The sequence below is a fragment of the Suncus etruscus genome, chromosome 11 (genome assembly GCF_024139225.1).
Source record: "Suncus etruscus isolate mSunEtr1 chromosome 11, mSunEtr1.pri.cur, whole genome shotgun sequence".
Taxonomy (NCBI): domain Eukaryota; kingdom Metazoa; phylum Chordata; class Mammalia; order Eulipotyphla; family Soricidae; genus Suncus; species Suncus etruscus.
In genome coordinates, this window is record NC_064858.1 from 73,883,510 (window position 1) to 73,908,530 (window position 25,021).

General features: G+C 44.1%; 1 protein-coding gene across 4 annotated transcripts in view; it reads right to left on the minus strand.

Annotated features, from left to right (window-relative positions):
• The window catches only part of BCL2L13 (BCL2 like 13), a 1,170,396-nt gene that overhangs the window by 1,109,492 nt on the left and 35,883 nt on the right, over window positions 1-25,021 (minus strand). Inside the window, exons 5-7 of one of the 4 annotated variants that reach the window (XR_007500267.1) lie at window positions 16,395-16,464; window positions 11,569-11,712; window positions 5,542-6,631 (exon numbers count right to left, since the gene is read on the minus strand). Coding sequence is in view for 1 of the 4 variants with exons in the window: in XM_049783471.1 (XP_049639428.1) it covers window positions 5,831-6,631; window positions 11,569-11,712; window positions 16,395-16,464 (1,015 nt within the window). In the remaining 3 variants the exon portion in view is untranslated. Of the gene's footprint in view, window positions 1-4,247; window positions 6,632-11,568; window positions 11,713-16,394; window positions 16,495-25,021 lie in introns of those variants that run through there. The other 3 variants (XM_049783471.1, XR_007500268.1, XR_007500269.1) reach the window with 3 other exon arrangements.

Here is a 25,021-nt window from a genome sequence, read left to right on the forward strand (position 1 = left end):
CATTTATGAAAATGACACTTTTAATGACATACTATAAAGAAGACGAGTTGGACTAATTTTTATTTGTTAATTTTGGTTTTTGGTGTGACCCAAAAACAAAAACAAAATTATGAAATGTTTGTTTTCTTCTTCACTCTCAAGTGACAGTTGTAGACCCCCAACCCTGCTAGGAGCGATTTCTGAATGCAGAGCCAGGAGTAACCGGAGTGTGGCTGGATGTGACACCCCCCCAAAGAATGAAATGATGTTTGTTTTCTTTTTCACTCTGAAATAACAGTTGTAGACTCATAGAAACCTGTCCATGTCTCTTAGGTAAACTCTCATCACTACTGCCCTCCAGAGAGCTTTCTAGGGAAAGAAACTTACTGAAGAGGTCTGATTCAACACTCAAAGCATCCTTTATATCTTTCTATCCCATCTTGTCAAACAGCAGCAACTGTAGATTTGATCTTCTTTTGGAGAACCACACCTAGTGGTGCTCAAGGGTTGCACCCACAATACTCAGAGACCATGTGCGAGATCAGACTGCATCTCCCTTTGAGATATCTTCATTCATGTAGAATTTACTTTCCTTAACCTTTATTCTAATTCTTTTTTTTTTTTTTTTTTTTTTTTTTTTGGTTTTTGGGCCACACCCGGTAACGCGCAGGGGTTACTCCTGGCTATGTGCTCAGAAGTCGCTCCTGGCTTGGGGGACCATTAAAATTTTCCTATGCATGGATGGACATGGAAATTGGTTTTTTTTTTTTTTTTTTTTTTTGGTTTTTGGGCCACACCCGGTAATGCTCAGGGGTTACTACTGGCTATGTGCTCAGAAGTTGCCCCTGGCTTGGGGGACCATATGGGACACGGGGGATCGAACCGCGGTCCAACCAAGGCTAGCGCAGGCAAGGCAGGCACCTTACCTTTAGTGCCACCGCCCGGCCCTCTAATTCTTTTTTTTAAGTACTCCCTCCATGCTATCTCTCTGGCCCCATCATTTCATTCTTTTTTTTTTTTTTGGGGGGGGTGTCACATCCAGCCACACTCAGGGGTTACTCCTGGCTCTGCATTCAGAAATTGCTCCTGGCAGGCTCGGGGGACCCTATGGGATGCCAGAGATCGAACCGGGGTCTGTCCCAGGTCAGCTGCGTGTAAGGCATGCGTGCAAGGTAAACACCCTTCCACTGTGCTATTGCTCACTTACTTGAAAAGAACTATCAAGGGGCCGGAGAGACAGCATGGAGGCAGAGCATTTGCTTTGCATGCAGAAGGACAGTGGTTCAAATCCCGGCATCCCATATGGTTGCCTGAGCCTGCCAGGAGCGATCTCTGAGCGTAGAGCCAGGAGGAACCCCTGAGCACTGCCAGGTGTGACTCCAAACAAAGAAAATGACAATCAGAGTCAACTAAGTGACCCATCTTCTTTAAATTTGGGGGGGGGGGGGTTTAAGGCCACACCTGGTGGCACTCAGGGATTACTATGGCTCTGCACTCAGAAGTCACTCCTAGTAGGGTCAGGGGACCATATGGGAAACTGGGGATTGGCCACGTGCAAGGCAAATGCTCTACTCACTATACTATTGTTCCGGACCTCTTTAAATTAAAAGAAAAAGGTCTAGAAAAATTTGGAATTTGTCTTCAAGAGGTCAGAAAGTTGGCCCGGAAAGATAGCATGGAGGTAGGGCGTTTGTCTTGCGTGCAGGTCGGTGGTTCGAATCCTGACATCCCATATGGTCCCCCGCGCCTGCCAGGAGCGATTTCTGAGCATAGAGCTTGGAGTAACCCCTGAGCACTACTGGATGTAACCCAGAAAAACCAAAAGAAAAGGGGAGGGCATCAAAAAGTGAGTAGTAATAGATATTATGTGAAGTTTTTTTGGGCCACATTTGGTGGTGTTCAGGGCTACTCCTGGTTCTGCATTAAGAGATCACTCCTAATGGGGCTCAGTAGCCACATGGGATCCAGAGAGTAAATCCAAGTCAGCTGCATTCAAGGCAAGCATTCTACCCATAAAAATCACTGTGGCCTGGGAAAATATGCTTTTTTTTGGGGGGGGGGCACACCGGTTATGCTCAGGGGTTACTCCTGGCTGTGCGCTCAGAAATCACTTCTGGCTTGGGGGACCATATGGGACGCTGGTGGAGCAAACCATGCATGCAAAGCAAACGCCCTACCGCTAGTGCCACCGCTCTGGTCCCTGGGAAAATTTTTTGTTTTTTTTATGGGGGGGGTCACACCTGGCAGTGCTCAGGGGTTACTCCTGACTCTTTGCTCAGAAATCGCTCCTGTGGCAGGCTCGGGGACCATATGGGATGCCAGGATGCAAATGCCTTACCTCCATGTTATCTCTACAGCCCCAGAAAAATATTTTCTTTTGGTTTTTGGGCCACACCCGGCGGTGCTCAGGGGTTACTCCTGGCTGTCTGCTCAGAAATAGCTCCTGGCAGGCACGAGGGACCATATGGGACACTGGGATTCGAACCAACCACCTTTGGTCCTGGATCGGCTGCTTGCAAGGCAAACGCCGCTGTGCTATCTCTCCGGGCCCAGGAAAATATTCTTAATTCTGCATTTGAAATCCAGTAACAAGTTGGATTTATTTTGAATTTAATATTTATCATCAGTTTATATGTTCTGTGAGGGGCAAGAATGACCTGCTACCTCTAGTTCCCACCAAAGAGAGAAGGATGTGTCTTGTGTGTGTGAGACACAGAAAAAGACAGGAGCAGCTATTAAGAAATTGTCCAAAATGGGGCTAGAGAGGTAGCACATAGCCATTGGGTATGGCACTTAACTTACATGCATCCAACCCAGTACTGTTACAACAGTCACTGGAATCCTCACAAAGCCTAAGGTCACCCTGGTTCTGGGCACACTCCAAAACAGTTTCATTTCATAGTGGCAGAGCCCAAACTGCTGCTGCTACTGGCAGGCCAAATGAGTTCCCTGAGGTTCTTGGTTAAGTGATATCTGACCTTACGGGCTCAGCATTAATTCTTCCACTGAAGTTTCCCATGATGACATGGCCAATAATGTCACCACCAGCAGGAATGACAGCCCTGCAGAGCCATGAGACCAGGCTACTCAGCTGGTAGCTGAGCTCCTACTGCTGGCCTGGGCGCATCTCTAATATGTGGTGCCCAGTTGGCCAGAGGAGATGTTGCTTCGGCTTCCGTGTCATGAACATTGTGCAGCATCCTGATCACTACAAGAAAAAAACAAAACTGGGGGCTTCTGTGGTGGTGGTGGCAGTTGAGGACAGTGGAAGGCAGGAGCCTCTAATCATTCTTAATTGTTTTTAGCCAATGGGTCTAGAGATCCTGAGTTAAAATGTGGAACATGGGGCTGGAGAGGTGGCGCTAGAGGTAAGGTGTCTTCCTTGCAAGCACTAGCGTAGGACGGACAGGGGTTCGAGGCTCAGGGGACCATATGGGATGCAGGGATTCAAACCACCGTCCTTCTGCATGCAAGGCAAACACCCTACCTCCATGCTATCTCTCTGGCCCAAGGGTAGGGCATGTGCCTTAGACGCAGGAGGACCATATGGGATGCCAGGGATCAAACCCTGTTGGCCGCATGCAAGACAAATGTCCTCCCTGCTGTGTTATGTTCTGGCCCTCTGAGTTACATTTTTGGTCCACAGATATTTTACTAAAATAGTACTGCTTTAAGAATTTGGGGAGGGGGAAGAATTTGGAGGGGGGAGGGTGGTGGAAAGGGATGGTTTGAACAACATCTTATGGATGCTTCCCACTGGTATTCAAGGGACCATCTGTACTAGAGATTGAACCAGGTCAAGTGTAAGCTCCTGAACTACCTCTCTGGCCTAAAAAAATTCTGTAGTTGTTGTTTCTGGATCACACTTGGTAGTGCTTGGGGCTTACACAGGCTTTGCACTCTGGGATCACTGCTGGCAGGTGTGAGACTAAATGGGATGCTGGGGATCGAATCTAGGTGAGTGGCATACAGAGCAAGCACCCTACCCACTGTACTGTCACTAGGGTCCCCTAAAATATTTAATTTTTAAAAAATAGTTTTAAAAAGAAAGCACATTTAAAACAAATTTTGGTGACCTGGATAGATAATTTTATTACAAATTTCAGGATCTAAAATAATTTGTTACATTTACTAAGATAAATTTGACCCGAGTTTTTTATCGAGCGCATGTATCCTGCATAGTGACTTCCCATGGGCCAGATAAAAGAAAATCATGCTGATTTTCATAATCATATTGACTGAACAAGAATTCATGAAAGACACTTCCATTTTGGAATTCTATCCTGGAACTTTATTCTTAGCCAAACTTAAAATCTTGAAGGTAGCTTACAGCTAAAATGGTAGCTTGATTGTGCTTGTATTTCCTATTTTTTATTTTAGTGACACTTAGGAGATTTTTCTGTATTTGAATTATGACTCAATTAGTTTATAAGCCAAAGAATGAATTACATGGCAAAAAACCACAGAGGATCTGGCTGTTTAGTCAACAAGGCAGATTAGAGTGTTTGATACTAGCACAGACAAATACAATGACCCTCCAGCAACAGAAATGCAAGCAATAAATCATCGTAAACTCAGTTGCATGGACCACAGACTAATCTGGAAGAGAACCAAATGCCACCCTCTTCTAAATGAGAAAAATCTCTACCTAGTTGCCTGCCCTTTCTCTCACAGGGAAGGAGGCCTGGTTCTCTCTTTTTATTAAATTCATTCTTTTATTTATTTATTTATTTATTATTATTATTATTATTTGGGGCCATACCTGATGGTACTCAGGGGTTACTCCTGACTTTGTGCTCAAAAATCATTCCTATCGAGCTCAGGGGACCGTACAGGATGCCAGTGATTGAACTGGGTTAGCTGCATGCAAGGCAAATGCCCTAACCATTGTGAAATTGCTACAGCCCCAATTTAGTTTTTAAAGATTAGTATAGGCAGTTAGTTGATTTACAAGGAGAAAGTAGGAAATGCCAGGGATTTGAAAGACGCAGCGTAGCCCATGAGTGTCTTAGAAGGAACCTGGGGTGAAGAAGAGGAGTACAGTGGTAACCTGAGAGCAGAGACTGAAGAGGAAGGCATTCTCACAATATAGGACCAAAAAGGTAGGGAAGAAAGGAAAAGTACAAAGTCATGGCTACAAAACATGTTCATCAGGAAAGATAAACAATTCCAAGGGCACAAATCATTAGTCATTGAGCCTTCTTGCCTAGGAACTCCTATCCAGTTTCTTCTAAGTTACAACCCTCTCCCTCTAAAGCCTTGGTGTTCCACAGGGAACAATTTTACTCCCAGGGGACATTTGGCAATGTCAGGAGACAATTCTGCTTGTCACAATTTGGGGAAAAGGTAGAGGCCAGTAGTTTTGCTAAATGTCCTTTAATGCACAGACCAATCTCAGAATAAACTCCTAAGATACCATTAATGGGGGCCGGAGCGGTGGAGCAAGCTATAAGACGTCTGCCTTGTGTGTGCTAGCCTAGGATGGACCGTTTGATCCCCTGACATGCCATATCGTCCCCCCAAGCCAGGAGCGATTTCTGAGCACATAGCCAGGAGTAACACCTGAGCGTCACCAGGTACGGCCCCCCAAAAATGAAAGATACCATTAATGTCAAGGCTGAATAACCTTGACCTAAAGGGTTGACTTTACTCATAAGATTCTAAATCTTATAAGCCATGGCCCTTGAAACTTTTATCAGACAAATATGAAGACCTATCTCAGTCTTCAATGTGTGGATCAACCCACTATTTGGTTAGCACAGTCCCCCAAATATCTGAGTTCCACAGATGTTCAAACTCAGCCGATACTACTTAAAAACCTTATATCCTTGCCTTCTCTCTTCTAAAAAATCTAATTCTTTCTCAGAGCCAGTGCTACCCCCACTGCCATTGCTAATATGGCAACAGCAGCAGCTCCTCCAAATAGCAATACAGACTTCCCCTCAGAAAATAGGATGATCTTCTCTTCCCTAGCAGGAGAGGGCTCTGCACTCTCTTCCCTTAAATTTATCTCTTCACCACTCAGCATTGTTTTTGTAGGTTCCAGTACTGTTATCACTTCTTCCTTCAGTTCAATAGGCTCACTTGTTACTGCTTTCACCTCTTCTTCATCAAGTACTACAAACAAAGATGTAGGAGGGCTCACTTTCTCCACGGCAATCATTTCTACATCAGGCTCCTCAATCTCCAGCATGGAAGTGGCAGTGATATGTGGAAGCAAGGGAGCTGGGGCTTCGGGGAATACTTCTTGAAGTTCCCTGGCTTGAAAGATGACAGAAGCGGGAGCAGACTCCTCCAAGCCCTCAGGTATTTCTTCTTTCTCCACATGTACAATATCAGAATTGGAAGAATTATTCTCACTCTTTTCTCCGGCCCCATTGCTATCTAAGCTCTTGATTTCTTCCGGATCCGCAGCAATCTGCTGCCAGGACTCAGGACCTAGGGACACAGGTAAACTTTCTGTGTGCCAGCTCTGGCTCGACGACAGTGAAACAGGTAAGCTTTCTGACTGCCAGGAGGTGATCACAGTTGGAGACTCTGGAGGACTGATCTGTCCAGAGTTGTCACTGGGCAGGATATAAATGTCATTGCTATCTTCTGCAGCAAGACCAGAGTATTCCTCTTCCTCTAATTCAAGATTAAATACAGTGCCCTAGAAAAGAAGAATCAATACAAAAAGTTAAGTATGTTTAAAATAAATGTTAACATGGGAAAAAAATTTCCTTAAAATAAAGTTTAAGATAATCAATTTAAACTCTTATCGGTTTTTTATTGGGGGGCACACCCAGTGGTGCTCAGGAGTTACTCCTGGCTCTGTGCACAGAAATAACTCCTGGCCGACTAGGGACCATAAGGCAGGGGTCTTCAAACTACGGCCCAGGGGCCACATGCGGCCCGCAGAGGAGTCTGATCCGGCCCGCCAGCAGTGAGCGCTGTTTGGTTGCCAAGATACCTGCCAGCATATACACTCAGTGTATATCCAAATATCAGGAACCATGCACTCAAAATGGTAAACATCTTTGGTAGCACTTATGCCTGTGAACAGACTTTTTCAAGAATGAAACATCTGAAATCTCCAACCAGATCAAGATTATCTAGGGCCGGAGAGATAGCATGGAGGTAAGGCATTTACCTTTCATGCAGAAGGTCATCAGTTCAAATCCCGGCATCCCATATGGTCCCCCGTGCATGCCAGGAGCAATTTCTGAGCACAGAGCCAGGAAAAACCCCTGAGAACTGCCGGGTGTGACCCAAAAACCACAAAAAAAAAAAAAAAAAGAAATCAATCCTGGCAGGCTCGGGGACCATATGGGATGCTGGGAATTGAACCTGGGTCCATCCCAGGCAAAGGCAAACACCCTGCCCTACCGCTGTGCTATCAATCCGGCCCCCTTATCTATACTTCTAAAAACAGAACCTCTTAAAACAAGTACCTATTTTAAAAGCAAAACAAAAGGAGCTATAGTCAATTTTTTTTAATTATCAGAAGAGACCCTGATTCTAGATATATGACTCAGCAATACAGTACTTCCTTTGCATGGGCAATATCCTAAATTCAATCACTTACAAGATGGAAAAAGGAAGAAAAGGGAGAAGAAAGAAGGAAGAGAAAGAGAATATATTTGTTACATTTTCTTCAAACTTCAAAAGTTTTATCATGAAGAAAGGAAAATATTAACAAACAAAAATAGAATTTTGCAGTGCCGGAGAATAGTACAGCAGTTAAGTTGCTTGCTTGCAGGTGGCTGATCTGAATTTGATCCCCAGCTTCATATATGGTCCCCAGTGCACCACCAAGAGTAATTTCTGAGTGTAGAGCCAGGCATGCCCCCACCAAAAAAAAAAATAATAATAAAGAGAATTTAGTATAAAATGGCTTTTTCTTTAATTGACACAGTATTTATTCTTTTTTTCTTTTTTTGGTGTTTGGGCCACACCTGGTGACACTCAAGGGTTACTCCTGGCTATGCGCTCAGAAATTGCTCCTGGCTTGGGGGACCATATGGAATGCTGGGGATCAAACCCAGATCTGTCCTGAGTCAGCCACTTTCAAGGCAAATGCCCTACGGCTCTGGCCCCATGTGTATTCTTTTTTTTTTTTTTTTTTTTTGGGGGGGGGTCATACCCGGCAGTGCTCAGGCGTTTTTCCTGGCTCCGCGCTCAGAAATTGCTCTTGGCAGGCACGGGGGACCATATGGGGAACCATATGGGACGCCGGGATTCAAACCGATGACCTTCTGCATGAAAGGCAAACACCTTACCTCCATGCTATCTCTCCGGCCCCATATTTATTCATTTTTACACCCCCCCCATTATTGTTGTCATTGTTGCAGTGACCTGGGGCCATGCACAAGCTCTGGTTCTCATACTTTTTTTTTGGGGGGGGGGCACACCTGTAGCGCTCAGGGTTACTCTTGGGTCTGCGCTCAAAAATCACTCCTAGTAGGCTCAGGGGACTATATGAAATGCTGGGGTTCAGATTAGCAATGTACAAGGCAAATGCCCTACCTGCTTGCTATTGCTCTGGCCCCTGGTGCTCAGATATTTTAAGTTGTGCTGCTTACTGAAGGGTCATATATCAGGTCATGGAGCTCACTCAATTGGCCTAAGTGCTCAACAAATTCTGCAGTCTTTTAGTGTAGTGCTTGCACTCCTAGTTGCAGTGGTTTGCTAAAGAGCTCAAATATGCTTGCCATAGGGATGCATTTCCAGACTATGGTGCTTGAATACTTTTAAGAAGGGTGGAGGAGGGCCTCCACTCCAGCTCTGGTTGTCAGTGGCAGTGTTTGGTGGTACTCAAGGGACCATGTGATGCCACAAATCAAACTAGGGTCAGACTGCAAGCCAAGTGCCTTAACCTCTGATCTCTTAAACTCCTTTTAGTTACAAAGTTTCCTCAGGGCTGCATGCACTGTGTTGCTGACACACACCTAGCTTGGTGCAACTGGAAATGACAGAACTGCAGCAACAGCAGAAATTTGATGACAATATATTCGAAAAGCTGTTCTGAACCACTAAGCTATTACTCTGAACACTTTCACTTTCTCTATTTATAATATCTCAAAGTTAATAAAGTACAGGGTCCCAGCAGCAAAAGTGGTAAGTGTGCAAGTGAGTTCAATCCCTAGTGGTTCCGCTATCTGGGACCCCAACTGCCACAATATTCTCCACTGAATAGCCAAATCTGAATGAGGTAAACCTAAAGCGTACAATTGGCACTGGTAAGATAGTATAGCAGGCAGGGTGCATGTGGCCAACGTAGATTCAATCCCTGGCACCCCATATAGGGATGACCCTTGAGCATAGAGCTTGTACTAAACCCTGAACATCACCAGGTACGCTCACCTCTCCTCCAAAAATATTTCTCAAAAATAAAGTGTGTAGGGGCTGGAGCGAGAATAGCAGTAGGGCGTTTGCCTTGCATGGAGCTGACCCCGGAGGGACCTGGGTTTGATCCCCAGCATCCCATATGGTCCCCCAAGCCAAGAGCGATTTCTGAGTGCAGAGCCAGGAGTAATCCATGCTTGTCACTGGGTGTGGCCCAAAAAGGAAAAAAAAGAAAAAACAAAAAACCAAACTGAAATGACAGGACTGAAAAATTTGGTAGGTAAAATGAAAACACTGGAGGATCTCAACAGCAAAATAACAGTTCCTGAGGACAGAATCAGTTGCTGGAAGAGAAATGCATAACACCTCCCCACAACAAAAGAGGCTGGAAAAGAGCTGTAAAATAATCAGAAGACAGAAAAAAATCCTCAAAGAAAGCGAACAGATGACAATAGAGATCTGCAAAATGCTCAATAGAAATTATGTAAGAATCACATTAACAGGGGCCGGGCGGTGGCGCTAAAGGTAAGGTGTCTGCCTTGCCAGCACTAGCCTAGGACGGACCGCGGTTCGATCCCCCGGTGTCCCATATGGTCCCCCAAGCCAGGAGCGACTTCTGAGCGCATAGCCAGGAGTAACCCCTGAGCGTCACAGGGTGTGGCCCAAAAACCAAAAAAAAAAAAAAAAGAATCACATTAACACCTGTAAATTAAACAGTTTACTACTGAGGGCCCGGAAAGATAGCACAGCGGTGTTTGCCTTGCAAGCAGCCAATCCAGGACCAAAGGTGGTTGGTTCGAATCCCAGTGTCCCATATGGTCCCCCGTGCCTGCCAGGAGCTATTTCTGAGCAGACAGCCAGGAGTAACCCCTGAGCACCGCCGAGTGTGGACCAAAAACCAAAACAAACAAACAAAAAAAACAGTTTACTACTGAACAATCAGTGAGTCAGAGATGAAAACAAAGAGGAAATCAAAACATTTCTGGAAACAAATGACAATGAAGACACAAATTAACAGAATTTATGGGACATAGCAAAAGCAGTACATGTACATGTATATGTATGTAGTATCAAATCCACATAAATATAATAAATATTCAAAATAAAAATTATTTTTATAAAGAAGATTCAAATATAAGAAGGGTTTATAAGGAGATTCAAAAGCACTGGCAGGAGCCAGAGCGATAGCACAGCAGTAGGGCATTTGCCTTTCATGTGGCTGATCCAGGACAGACCTCAGTTTGATCCCGGGTGTCCCATATGGTCCCCCAAGCCAGGAACGATTTCAGAGTGTATAGCCAGGTGTAACCCCTGAGTGTAACCAGGTGTGACCCAAAAACCAAAAAAAAAAAAAAAAAAAAAAAAAAGAAGTTGGGCCCGGAGAGATAGCACAGCGGCGTTTGCCTTGCAAGCAGCTGATCCAGGACCATAGGTGGTTGGTTCGAATCCAGGTGTCCCATATGGTCCCCCGAGCCTGCCAGGAGCTATTTCTGAGCAGACAGCCAGGAGTAACCCCTGAGCACTGCCGGGTGTGACACAAACAAACAAACAAACAAACAAAACTATTTAGGGGGGCCGGGAAGGTGGCGCTAGAGGTAAGGTGTTTGCCTTGAAAGCACTAGCGTAGGACGGACCGTGGTACGATCTCCCAGCATCCCATATGGTCCCCCCAAGTCAGGAGTGATTTCTGAGCTCATAGCCAGAAGTAACCCCTGAGTGTCAAACGGGTATGGCCTAAAAACCAAAAAAAAAAAAAAAAAAAGAACTATTTAGGGTCATAGAGGTAGGGCATTTGCCTTGCATGTAGAAGGACGGTAGTTCGAATCCCAGCATCTGTTATGGTCCCCCGAGCCTGCCAAGGGTGATTTCTGAGTGTAGAGCCAGGAGTGACCCCCCCCCCCAAAAAAAAACTATTTAAAACAAAAAAGAACTATTTAAAAATATTAAATCACTTACTATAAGTAAAATCTTTGTTGTTTAAATTGTACGACAATCCTGTCTATTGTTTTTTAATTATTGCTATTAAAAATTAGACTTAGGGCTGGAGAGATACCATGGAGGTAAAGCGTTTGCCTTTCATGCAGAAAGTCATTGGTTCGAATACCGGCATCCCAAATGGTCCCCCGAGCCTGCCAGGAGCGATTTCTGAGCATGGAGCCAGGAATAACCCCTGAGCGCTGCCGGGTGTGATCCAAAAACCAAAACAAAACAAAACAAAGACTTGCTTTATAACAAATTAAAAATTTTAATTATCGTTCATACCCAGCCACCTTGCTGAATGATGTACTCTGCAGCAAACTCCTCCAGATATGTCACACCAAACTGCAGCAATGGACTCAAGGGTTCTTGACCACGTCTTGTCAGTTCCAAAAGCATTTGCCGTAGCATAACCAAGGGCACCAATATCTTCAACAGAACAATGAAAGTAAAGAAATACAAATTGATACTTTTATAATTCAACCTGTATTCATCAACTGCTAGAAAAGTAATCTCTATTATTTGGTATTTCATTTTTATTATAACTAATGAAATAAAATGTTGATCCCTATAATAATTTTCTATTTTGATTTTTTGGGTCAAACTAAGAGATACTCAGAGCTTCTACTGGCTCTGAACTCAGAGATCACTCTGAGGGGCCAGGGAGATAGCACAGCAGTAAGATGTTTGCCTTGCATGCAGCTGATCCAGGATGAAAGGTGGCTAGAATCAGGGCATCCCATAAGGTCCCCTGTGCCTGCCAGGAGCAATTTCTGAGCGTAGAGCCAGGAGTAACCCCTGAGTATGCCACTGGGTGTGACCCAAAAATGAGAAGAGGGAGGGAAGGGGAGGGGAGGAGAGAAGAAGAGAGGAGAGAAGAGGGATCACTCTGAGCAGGCTCAGGGTAGAATCTAAGGTATTGGGAATAAAACCCAGCTTTGTAGCATTCAAGGCAAGTGCCATACTGCTGGAATACCCATACTTCAGCACTCACTTACTAGAATTTTAATGGTCACTGCATTTTTTGTGAATATCATGGTAGAAATAATTCTATGAAAGAAACTATAATCATATGTGTATATGAGAGAGAGCAAGAGAGGAAGAAACAACATATTCAAAAGGAAATTCACTAAAGCAGTATTATAACAGCGAAAGATTGAGACCTTCTAAAGAGAGTTTGAGTGAACAAATTTAATCATCTAGTTAAATATCAATTTGTTTTCTTTTTTTTTTTTTTTTTTGGTTTTTGGGTCACACCCGGCAGTGCTCAGGGGGTCATTCCTGGCTCTGTGCTCAGAAATCCCTCCTGGTAGGAATAGGAGATCATATGGGATGCCAGGATTCAAACCACTGTCCATCCTGTACCAGCTGCGTGCAAGCCAAACACCAGAAACAATAGGGGCCAGAGCAGTGGCACAAGCAGTAGGGTATTTGCCCTGCATGCACTACGTAGGACAAACTGTGGTTCGATCCCCTGGCACCCTATATGGTCCCCTAAGCCAGAAGCGATTTCTGAATGCAAAGCTAGGAGTAACCTGAGAGTCAGTAGGTATGAACCAAAAAAAAAAAAAAAAGAAAGAAAGAAACAATAAAAATGAGAGGGGGCTGGAGGAGGGGCTGAAAAAAAATAAAACAATAAAGATGAAGACCAAGAGGACCAGTCCATGATTTTAAAGAAATGACCCTGTCTTGGGCTGGAGCAGTGGTGCAAGCAGTAGGCTGTTTGCCTTGTACACACTTATCTAGGATGGACCGAAGTTTGATCCCCAGCGTTCCATATGGTCCTCCAAGCCAGGAGTGATTTCTGAGCACATAGTCAGGAGTAAACCCTGAGTGTCACCAGGTGTGCCCCCCTCCCAAAAAAAAGAACTGTTTCTTGTAACCTTTGTAAGCCAAAAGTCTGTGTCATCTGATATGAGTATGACCACTCCAACCTTTTTAAAGGAGTAGTTTGCTTGAAGGATTGTCCTTCAACCTTTCAGTCTGTATTTGCTTTGACTACTCAAATGAGTTTCTTTTTTTTTTTGTTTTTGGGTCACGTCCAGTGCCGCTCAGGGGTTACTCCTGGTCTATGCTCAGAAATCACTCCTGGCAGGCTCTGGGGACCATATGGGACACCAGGATTCGAACCAACCACCTTAGGTCCTGGATCGGCTGCTTGCAAGGCAAATGCCGCTGCTGTGCTATTTCTCCAGGCTGAGCTCAGTTATCTTATATTAAATCCCCTTAGCTATCTTTCTTTTTCAATACAAATAGAAAATACAGTCTGAGTAAGTATATGACACAGTTGAAAAATACTTAAAACTTGAATTGGAGGGGCCGGGCGGTGGCGCTCGAGGTAAGGTGCCTGCCTTACCTGCGCTAGCCTAGGAGACGGACCGCGGTTCGATCCCCCGGCGTCCCATATGGTCCCCCAAGCCAGGAGCGACTTCTGAGCGCATAGCCAGGAGTAACCCCTGAGCGTCACCGGGTGTGGCCCAAAAACCAAAAAAAAAAAAAAAAAAAAAAAAAAAAAAAACTTGAATTGGAGCTAAGTTCTAAAGTGGGCTCCAAAATTCACATGACCTATGCAAACTTATCAAATTTCTTTTCTGAATGCTCACCTGATCAAACTAATTAAAGAACAAAATCAGGGGCCGGTAAGGTGGCGCTAGAGGTAAGGTGTCTGCCTTGCAAGCGCTAGCCAAGGAAGGACCGCAGTTCGATCCCCCAGCATCCCACATGGTCCCCCCAAGCCAGGGACAATTTCTAAGCGCTTAGCCAGGAGTAACCCCTGAGCATCAAGTGGGTGTGGCCAAAAAAAAAAAGAACAAAATCAGTATAATCATTCTTTTTTTTTTTTTTTTTTTTTTTTTTTTGGTTTTTCAGGCCACACCCGTTTGATGCTCAGGGGTTACTCCTGGCTAAGCGCTCAGAAATTGCCCCTGGCTTGGGGGGACCATATGGGATGCCAGGGGATTGAACCGTGGTCCTTACTTGACTAACACTTGCAAGGAAGACACCTTACCTCTAGTGCCACTTCACTGGCCCCAGTATAACCATTCTTGGTCAGGTAATATCTCTAAGTGCTGGAACATGGGTGCCCCTTATCACTGAGCACCAAGCTAGGAGTAGCCGCCAAGCGTGGCTTTTTTTTTTAATGTTTGCGCTATGCCCAGTGACACTCAGGGGTTACTCCTGGCTAGGTGCTCAGAAATCGCTCCTGGTTTGGGGGGACCATATGGGACACTGGGGAATCAAACCACGGTCTGTATGAGGCTAGCATGGGCAAGGCAGATCTGCCTTACTGCTTGCACCACTGCTCCAGCCCCAAGCATAGCTCTAGTCACCTGAAACACAAAAAAATACTCATTCTGTCTTCTGCAAAAGACAACTGTGATGATTAAATGAGATTGACATGAAATATTTTATAAACTATAAAATTCAGGGGCCAGAGCAATGGCACAGCAAGTAGGACATTTGCCATGCACATGGGTAACCCATGTTCAATCCTCGGCATTCCACGTGGTCTCCCAAGCATGACAGGAGTAATTTGTAAGAGCATAGTCAGGAGTAAACCCTGAGTGCACCTGGGTGCGGCCAAAAAAAGTGGGGGAGCCAATCATTCATTGAAAAGAACCAGGGCCAAAGTGATAGCACAGCAATAGGGCATTTGCCTTGCATGTGGTCGATCTAGAACGGACCCAGGTTCAATTCCCGGCATCCAAGCCTACCAGGAGCAATTTCTGAGTGTAGAGGCAGGAGTAACCCTCTATTTATAATAATAAAAGAACCAGAAGAAGCTGTCTCAAAATAAAATCCTATTCTTTCCCTCAAGATATATTCAAGTTTGTTTTTTGTTTTTTTTTTGGGGGGGGGCACACACATTTGATGCTCAGGGATTACTCCTGGCTATGTGCTCAGAAATAGCCCCTGGCTTGGGGGGACCATATGGGACGCTGGGAGATCGAACCGTGATCCGTTCTAGGCTGGCGCTTGCAAGGCAGACACCGCTTACCTCTAGCGCCACCTCTCCAGCCCCTATATTCATATGTTAACTTAAGTATCTGACATGGAATACAAGTCTAACACAAAAGTAGAAACAAGTATATGGGTGAAGGAAGGAGGGAAGAAAAAAGGGATATATAGGGAGGGCAGAGGAAGGATATAGGAAAAAAGCGAAGGAGGATAAAAAGGAGAGAAAGGAGAGGGAAGAAGAGAAAAAAGAGGAAGAGAGAAAGCGAATTCAGGACAGATAAACAAGTCTTGCATGTGGGACACATATTTGGGTACAAGCAGGGCCTTAAAGCACTAGTCAAAGACACTATTAAAAAAAAATCTGCAAGCCAGGAGCGACTTCTGAGCGCATAGCCAGGAGTAACCCCTGAGCGTCACCTGGTGTGGCCCAAAAACCAAAAAAAAAAAAAAAGGCTGGGGCTGGAGCAGTGGTGCAAGCAGTAAGGCGTCTGCCTTGCTTGCACTAGCCTAGGACGGACAGACTGCGGTTCAATCACCAGGTGTCCCATATGGTTCCCCCCAAACCAGGAGCAATTTCTGAGCACATAGCCAGGAGTAACCTCTGAACGTCACCAGGTATGGCCCAAAAGCCAAAAATAAAAAATAAAAGGAAACAAAAAACATAGTTGGAGCAATAGCACAGTGGTAGGGCACTTGCCTTGCACACGGCTGACCCAGGAGAGACCTGGGTTCAATTCCTGGCATCCTATATGGTCCGTCCGTCCCCCCCAAGCCTGCCAGGAGCAATTTCTGAGTGTAGAGGCAGGATAACCCTCCATTTATAATAATAAAAGAACCAGAAGAAGCTGTCTCAAAATAAAATCCTATTCTTTCCCTCAAGATATATTCCCCAAGCCTGCTAGGAGCAATTTCTGAGTTCAGAGCCAGGAGTAACCCCTGAGTATCCCTCAGTGGTTTTGGGTCTGACCCAAAAACAAAGAAACAAAAAATCTTCTAGCAGTTATAATTTTACATTAAGTTCATTACAAAATACATTAGTTACACGAAGTTCTAATAGTTCACTTTATTTGTTCTATTTTTATTTTCTATCAATTTGTTCTATCATTATCATTAAATAATAAAATGTTATAGAAGAAAGATTATTTGGTTAATACCTTGTTCCAGCCGCTGGCATGAACCGCAGTCGCCAATGTACATTCCCGATAGGACTGATATGTCACTGGCCTGTAGAGATTTTTTTAAAAGTCTGTGTCACTAAGAATATTCAAAATTTTCAGATAAATATATAATATATACTATCATTATTGTTAAATATTTTTCTAAAGTAATAAAGATGATTCAATATATTGTTTTGTATGACATGTGGTGTTTAACTTTTTTTGTTGTTGTTGTTTTTTGGGTCACACCTGGGGGCGCTCAGGTGTTACTCCTGACTGTGCTCAGAAGTCATTCCTGGCAGGCTCTGGGGAACATATGGGACGCCGGGATTCGAACCAGGGTTTGTCCTGTATTGGCCACGTGCAAGGCAAATGCCTTACCTCTGTGCTATAGCTCCAGCCCGGTGTTTAACATTTGGTACAATTTATTTTCTAATATTTTCTAAAGATTGAAATGTATGATACCAGCCTGGGAAAGCAGTTAAAAATAAAACATCATAATAATAAAATATTGGGCCCGGAGAGATAGCACAGCGGTGTTTGCCTTGCAAGCAGCCGATCCAGGACCAAAGGTGGTTGGTTCGAATCCCGGTGTCCCATATGGTCCCCTGTGCCTACCAGGAGCTATTTCTGAGCAGACAGCCAGGAGTAACCCCTGAGCACTGCCGGGTGTGGCCCAAAAACCAAAAAAAAATAATAAAATAAAATAAAATAAAATAAAATATTTAGGATCAGAGCAATAACACAGTGGGTAGAGCATTTGCCTTGCACGCCACTACTACCCAGGTTTGATCCCTGGAATCCCATATGGATTCCCAAGCATGCCAGGAGTAACATCTAAATGCAAAGACAGAGTAACCACTGAGTGTTGCCAGGTGTGGGCCCCCAAAATTAATTAACATGAATTAATTTATATTTATTCAGTAATATAATAAAAATTTTAATTGTAAGTTTTATCCAACAGGATTTCTTTTTTTTTTTTTTGTGGTTTTTGGGTCACACCCGGCAGCGCTCAGGGGTATTTCCTGGCTCCATGATCAGAAATTGCTCCTGGCATGCACGGGGGACCATATGGGACGCCGGGATTCGAACCGATGACCTTCTGCATGAAAGGTAAATGCCTTACCTCCATGCTATCTCTCCGGCCCCTCCAACAGGATTTCTAAATTATAAATACCTAGTTATCAATATAAAATAAAATAATCAAGGGGCCGGCGAGGTGGCGCTAGAGGTAAGGTGTCTACCTTGCAAGCGGCTAGTCAAGGAAGGACCGTGGTTCGATCCCCTGGCGTCCCATATGGTCCCCCCAAGCCAGGGGCGATTTCTGAGCGCTTAGCCAGAAGTAACCCTGAGCATCAAATGGGTGTAGCCCAAAAAACAAAAAAAATAAAATGATCAAAAAACTGTCTCAAAATTAAAAGCACAAGTTTTTTTGTTTTTTGTTTTTTTTTGGTTTTTGGGCCACACCCGGCATTGCTCAGGGGTTACTCCTGGCTGTCTGCTCAGAAATAGCTCTTGGCAGGCACAGGGGACCATATGGGACACCGGGATTCGAACCAACCACCTTAGGTTCTGGATCAGCTGCTTGCAAGGCAAACACCGCTGTGCTATCTCTCCGGGCCCAAGTTTGTTTTTTTTTTTACTGGCAAATAATTCAGTGCTTTATCAGAACATCAAACTGATGTATGTATTGAAAATATATGTATTTTCAACATATACCACTGTGGTTTGTACTATTGTTAATGAAGGGGTACCATATATATATATATATATATATATATATATATTTTTTTTTTTTTTTTGTTTTTGGGCCACACCCGGCGGTGCTCAGGGGTTACTCTTGGCTGTCTGCTCAGAAATAGCTCCTGGCAGTCACGGGGGACCATATGGGACACCGGGATTCGAACCAACCACCTTTGGTCCTGGATCGGCTACTTGCAAGGCAAACACCACTGTGCTATCTCTCCGGGCCCACCATATATATTATTTAATCTACATTCAACACCCAGTTCTTGTCCAGAGTGATCAATTCCAACTATCAGTGTCATACTGGTACCTTCTTTATCCTAACTGTACTGCTCTACTATTTGTGGCAAGTTTCCTACCAATGAATGGTCCTCCTGGTCAGTGTTATGCACAGTACCCTTCGTTAACAATTGTGTAAGTCACAGTGTCTAAAAGTAAAAACAAAAAAAAACAAGGAAGAGGGGAAGTGACAGAGAGAGAAAGACAGAGAGGAGGGGGGAGAGAGGGAGAGAGAGAGAGAAGTAAAATATCTGCTCCAGAGGCAGGCAGGGGGACAGTTGGAGGGGAAACTGGGGATATTGATTGTAGGAAATGTTCATGGGTGAAGGGTGGTATGCATTATAAGACTGAAATTCAACTTTGTAACCATGGTATTTAAATAAAATTAATAAAATAAATAAAATAAATAATATAAAAGTCATATTATGTAACTCCTTTTCACTAAACTGCTCCAGTAGTAACTTTTATTCTGAAGTCAAGGAGTGGAACCTTTGAATACCAAGGGCCATTTGGATTTTATAACATCATTCATTGGCCATGCAATATAGGCAGACTGTAGTCAACAAGTAGGAAGCATACCTGTCCGTTCCCTTATACTACGGCCAGATATACGATTTCACTTGGCTTTTATGGCTGGGAAATAGATATTTCCCTACATCCTGAAAGAGGAACTACTGGAAAAAGCACAACTTTTAATTTTTTTTTTTTTTTTTTTTTTTTTGGTTTTTGGGCCACACCCGGTAACGCTCAGGGTTTACTCCTGGCTATGCGCTCAGAAATCGCTCCTGGCTTGGGGGATCATATGGGGTGCAGGGGGATCGAACCGTGGTCCGTCCTAGGCTAGCGCACCTTACCTCTAGCGCCACCACACTGGCCCCCAACTTTTAATTTTTTTAAAAATAAAAAATCTAGGAGCCAGAGAGATAGCATGTAGGTAGGGCGTTTGCCTTGCATGCAGAAGAACAGTGGTTTGAATCCGGCATCCCATATGGTTCCCCGAGCCTGCCAGGGGCGATTTCTGAGCGTAGAGCCAGGAGTAACCCCTGAGCACTACCAGGTGTGACCCAAAAATATAATAAATAAAAATAAAAAATCTATAACAATTGCAATTTAAAAAGAGACACTTCACTAAAAACTTTTCAAATTAAATATGTAAAGAGTTGGGGCCGGGCGGTGGCGCTAGACGTAAGCTGCCTGCCTTGTCTGCGCTAGCCTAGGACGGACCGCGGTTCGATCCCCCGGCGTCCCATATGGTCCCCCAAGCCAGGAGTAACTTCTGAGCACATAGCCAGGAGTAACACCGGAGTGTCACCTGGTGTGGCCCAAAAACCAAAAAAAAAAAAAAAAAAATGTAAAGAGTTGAAATAGAACCAGAGAGAAACAGAGGAAGTATATCAGACAAGGCATATATGTCTTGATGCAGTCAACCAAGGATCAATCCTGATACCATCTCCCAAGCCCTGCCAGAAGTAATCCTTGAGTTCAGGGAAAGTTAAATTCTAAATCAGAGAGCCTGAAGTTAAAAAGCAAACAAAACAAAAAACCCTACTAACTAAATTAAAAAGCAAGGACTCTTGCTTCTATATACTTTTAAAACATGTTTTAAAATGCATTTTTTGCTTTTACTCTGGCCTATAATCTCTTCAGCCTGTAAATATTCAGTGCTGATATCACTTATAGTAGCACTTTTAATATTCTTATACTATATTATCTATTTACATATTAGGAAACAATAGCTCAGAATACTGAGACCACTTCAAATAGCTGACAAACAGCAATAGGGAATTCATAGTCAATTAGATCTGATTACAAAGTTGACATTGCTCCTTTTCTTTGTTTTATATTTATTTTGGGGCCACCCCTAGTGGTGTTCAGAGCTTACTCCTGGCTCTGAGCTCAAGGATCACTCTTTTTTGTTGTTGTTGTTGTTGTTTTTGTTTTTGGGCCACACCCGGCGTTGCTCAGGGCTTACTCCTGGCTGTCTGCTCAGAAATAGCTCCTGGCAGGCACGGGGGACCATATGGGACACCGGGTTCGAACCAACCACCTTAGATTCTGGGTGGGCTGCTTGCAAGGCAAGCGCTGTGCTATCTCTCCAGGCCCTCAAGGATCACTCTTTTTTTTTGTTTGTTTGTTTTTTTGTTTTTGGGCCACACCCGGGCTGGCTGTCAGCTCAGAAATAGCTCCTGACAGGCACGGGGGACCATATGGGACACCAGGATTCGAACCAACCACCTTTGGTCCTTGATCAGCTGCTTGCAAGGCAAACACCGCTGTGCTATCTCTCCGGGCCCTCAAGGATCACTCTTGATTGGGCTCAGGATTCTGGCACGGAAGGCAGATCAGCTGCCTGCAGGGCAAGCAAGCTATTCTCTATACTCTTCGTTGATTCTATCTTAGGTACCATATTTTCCGGCATATAAGACGACTTTTGAAACAAAAAAAAGTCAACCAAAAATCGGAGGTCGTCTTATATGCCAAGTATATCCCAAAAAATGTTTCAATATGCCGCTAAACAAAAATTGTCTGCATATTGCCAAAAAACAAATTTTCCAACTCGATCCTGCACTATCACTGCCAGCTGCTCGGACCACTTCTCTAACTCAGCCAATCCAAGCAGGCTTTTTATGCATGCAAATTATACAGTGTTCTGTACCCAAATCTACACTGTAAAAAGCCTGCTCAGATTGGCCAGAGTCAGAGAGGACGTCTATTACCTTTGCTTGTTGTGATCGGCTCACTGTGGAAGATACAGTTGCAGCACAGGAACATTCTTCTGTCTTATACAGCAAATATAGGCCTAAAGCTATGTTTTAACTGTAAAATTAGGGGGTCGTCTTATACGCCAGAAAATACAGTTTTTTAACACGTTTTGACATTTTGCTAGATGTCACATTTTGCTAAATGTCACATTGGAACGGTTTGAGAGGGAGAATACTGGACCACACCTAGCAGATCATTCATGAAGGAGACCCTATGGGGTGCCAACAGATCAAACCCAGATCAGCTGCATGGGAGCCAGAGCAATAGCACAGCCCTGCCACTGTGCTATCACTCTTGCTTTTTTTTTTTTCCACTTTTTCTTCTTCCCTTAAATACAAAATTAGTTAATTATACCATTTACCTAGATAAATATCAATTTTTGTTTTGTTCTGTTTTTTTTTTTTTTTTCCTTGAGCCATACCCTAGGCTTATACCTAACACTGCTTACACCTGGCTCTATACTCTTGGTGGTACTCTGGAATCAAACTTGGGCTGGCCTGTATGAAGGAAGATACAGGGGGCCAGAGCAATAGCACAGCAGGTAAGGTATTTGCTTTGCAAATAAATGACCCAGGTTCAATCTCTGGCATCTCATATTGTCCCTTGAGCCTGCCAGGAACAATTTCTGAGCACAGAGCCAGGAGTAACCCCTGAGCACCACCAGGTGTGGCCCAAAGCCAAAACTAAATTAAATTAAAAAGTAAAAAAATAAAGGAAGATACATTTCAGCAGTTTGAGAAATAATATTAGAGCTAAGCCTCGCATACAGTCAACCCTGAATTGATCCCTGGCACCTCACTGGTTACCGAGCACCACTGTGTATATCTCCCTGACCCCATAAAAAGATACATTCTAGAGGACAGAAATATGAGAATGTCTTAATAAATTATTTAATTGAATCACCATGAGGTATAGTTAAAAATTGTTCATGATTTTCAGTCATAGTGTACAACATTCTTCACCAGTTATCATGTTTGTTTGTTTGTTTGTTTGTTTCATTTTGGAGCTACACTGACGACCGGAACTTACACCTGGCTCTGTGCTGAGGGACCACCCTGGCAATGTTCAGGGGATCAGATGAGGTACCGGGGCTTGAACCCAAGTCAAGGCAAATGGCCCCTACTCACTATACTATCACTCCAGCCTCCACTACTCTATTTTAGATTTTTGTCACTTTAAAACAAATACTTTTGGGTAGGAGCTGTAACACAGCAGGTAGGACATTTGCCTTGAATACTGCTGATCTGGGTTCAATCCCTGGCATCCCAAATGGTCCCCCAGGCCTGCCAGGAGTAATTTCTGTACACAGAGTGAGGAGTAACCCAAGAGTACTGCCAGGTGTGGCCCCAAAACCAAAAACATTAAAAAAAAAAAAAACTTAAAATAGGGCCCGGAGAGATAGCACAGCAGTGTTTGCCTTCCAAGCAGCCGATCCAGGACCTAAGATGGTTGGTTCGAATCCCGGCATCCCACATGGTCCCCCGTGCCTGCCAGGAGCTATTTCTGAGCAGATAGCCAGGAGTAACCCCTGAGCACCGCCGGGTGTGGCCCAAAAACCAAAACCAGAAACATAAAAACTTAAAATAAAACAAATACTTTTGATGCCAGAGTGATTGAAGAATGGTAGGGCACTTGCCTTGCACACAGCCAACCCAAATTCGATCCCTGGCATCCCATTTGGTCCCTTGAGCACTGCCAGGAGTGACTCCTGAACACAGAATGAGGAGTACCAAAGTATCACCAGGTGTGACTGCCAAAAAAAAACCCCTAAATAAATAAAGGAAATACTTTTTCTTTTTTTTTTTTTTTTTTAATTTTTATTTTTTTATTTAAACACCTTGATTACATACATGATTGTTTTTGGGTTTCAGTCATGTAAAGAACACCACCCATCACCAGTGCAACATTCCCATCACCAATGTCCACTTTTTCTTATTTTTAACAATTCCTTATAGTTCTAAAAGAATTAGGGGAAATGATCTATCATTTACAATAAATGGTAAATGGTTTTATTTTAATATTCTTTCACTATGACTAACTTCTAGTTTCTTGCTTTAACACAGGGGTCTTCAAACTACGGCCCGAAGGCCACATGCGGCCCGCAGAGGAGTCTGATCCGGCCCGCCAGCAGTGAGCACTGTTTGGTTGCCAAGATACCTGCCAGCATATACACTCAGTGTATATCCAAATATCAGGAACCATGCACTCAAAATGGTAACCATCTTTGGTAGCACTTATGCCTATGAACAGACTTTTTCAAGAATGAAACATCTGAAATCTCCAACCAGATCAAGATTATCTGATGCCCACTTGCATCACTTGTTACGGCTGGCAGTGACAAATATGGAACCGGACATTGACCATCTCATTAGCCAAAAGCAGGCCCACAGTTCCCATTGAAATACTGGTGCGTGATCTGTTTATTTATAAATGGTTTTCATTTTATTTATATAAGATATGTGCAGTGTGAGTAGGAATTAGTAGCTCATATAGTCTGGCCCTCCAGACGTAATCCGGCCCCCACTTTAAAAAGTTTGAAGACCCCTGCTTTAACAGAATCATAACCAAGAGCAATTCCCAGTACAAAGAAATGGATAAAGGGAGGCAAAAATGGACAGATAGTACAGTGTTTAAGACACCTGCCTTGAACGTGACAAACCTGGGTTTAATCCTGGCATCCATAAGATCCACTAAGCACTGCTAAGAGTAATTCCTGGGTTCAGAGTCAGGAGTAATTCTGCCCTGGACATCATTAGGAGTAACCCAAAACTAAAAAAATAAAAGGGAAGTAGGATGTTTGCCGTGCATACAAGCATGAGTTCAATTTCCAGCACTGCATTTAGATCCCCAAGCCCCACAACTTGTGATCCCTGAGTGAACAATCTGGATTTGTTTTGTTTTGATGCCACATCTGGCGGTACTCAGGGGTTACTCCTGGCTCTGTGCTACAAATCGCTCCTGGGACTGGAGCGATAGCTAGAGGGATAGCACAGAAGTAGGGTGTTTACCTTGTACACAGCTGAACAGGGATGAACCCGGGTTTGATCGCTGGCATCCCATACAGTCCCCAAGTCTGCCAGGAGCAATTTCTAAATGCAGAGCCAGGAGTAATCCTTGAGTGCTGCTGGGTATGGTGGAAGGAGGGAGGGAGGGAGGGAGGGAGGGAAGGGAGAAAAGGGAGGGAGGGAGGGAGGGAGGGAGGGAGGGAGGGAGGGAAGGGTGGAAAGGGAGGGAGGGAAGGAGGAAGGGCGGGCCTCAAAATCCACAGCACTTCCAAAATGGTCCTGGTGTTCCCCAGCCCTTGGGGCCTAAGCAACCCAGTTATTTGAGTATTTCTGGAAGTAGATACAAGGTCCCTTGAGCAATAACCAGGATGCCTCACAGACAAACATTTAAAAAGTAATATGAGGGGCCGGGCGGTGGCGCTAAAGGTAAAGTGCCTGCCTTGCCTGCACTAGCCTTGGACGGACCGCAGTTCGATCCCCCGGTGTCCCATATGGTCCCCCAAGCCAGGAGCAACTTCTGAGCACATAGCCAGGAGTAACCCCTGAGCGTTACCGGGTGTGGCCCAAAAACCAAAAAAAAAAAAAAAAAATTAATATGAAATGGTAAAATATATGTTAAAATTAAAAAGGAAATATGGAATAATAAAGCACACAGGTTTAAAAAAGTTGTTCCCAGGGCGGGAGCGATAGCACAAAAGTAAGACATTTGCCTTGCATGCTGCCAGGAGCAATTTTTTTTTTTTTTTTTGGTTTTTGGGTCATACCCAGAAGTACTCAGGGGTTACTCCTGGCTCTATGCGAACCACCATCCTGCATGCAAGACAAAGGCCC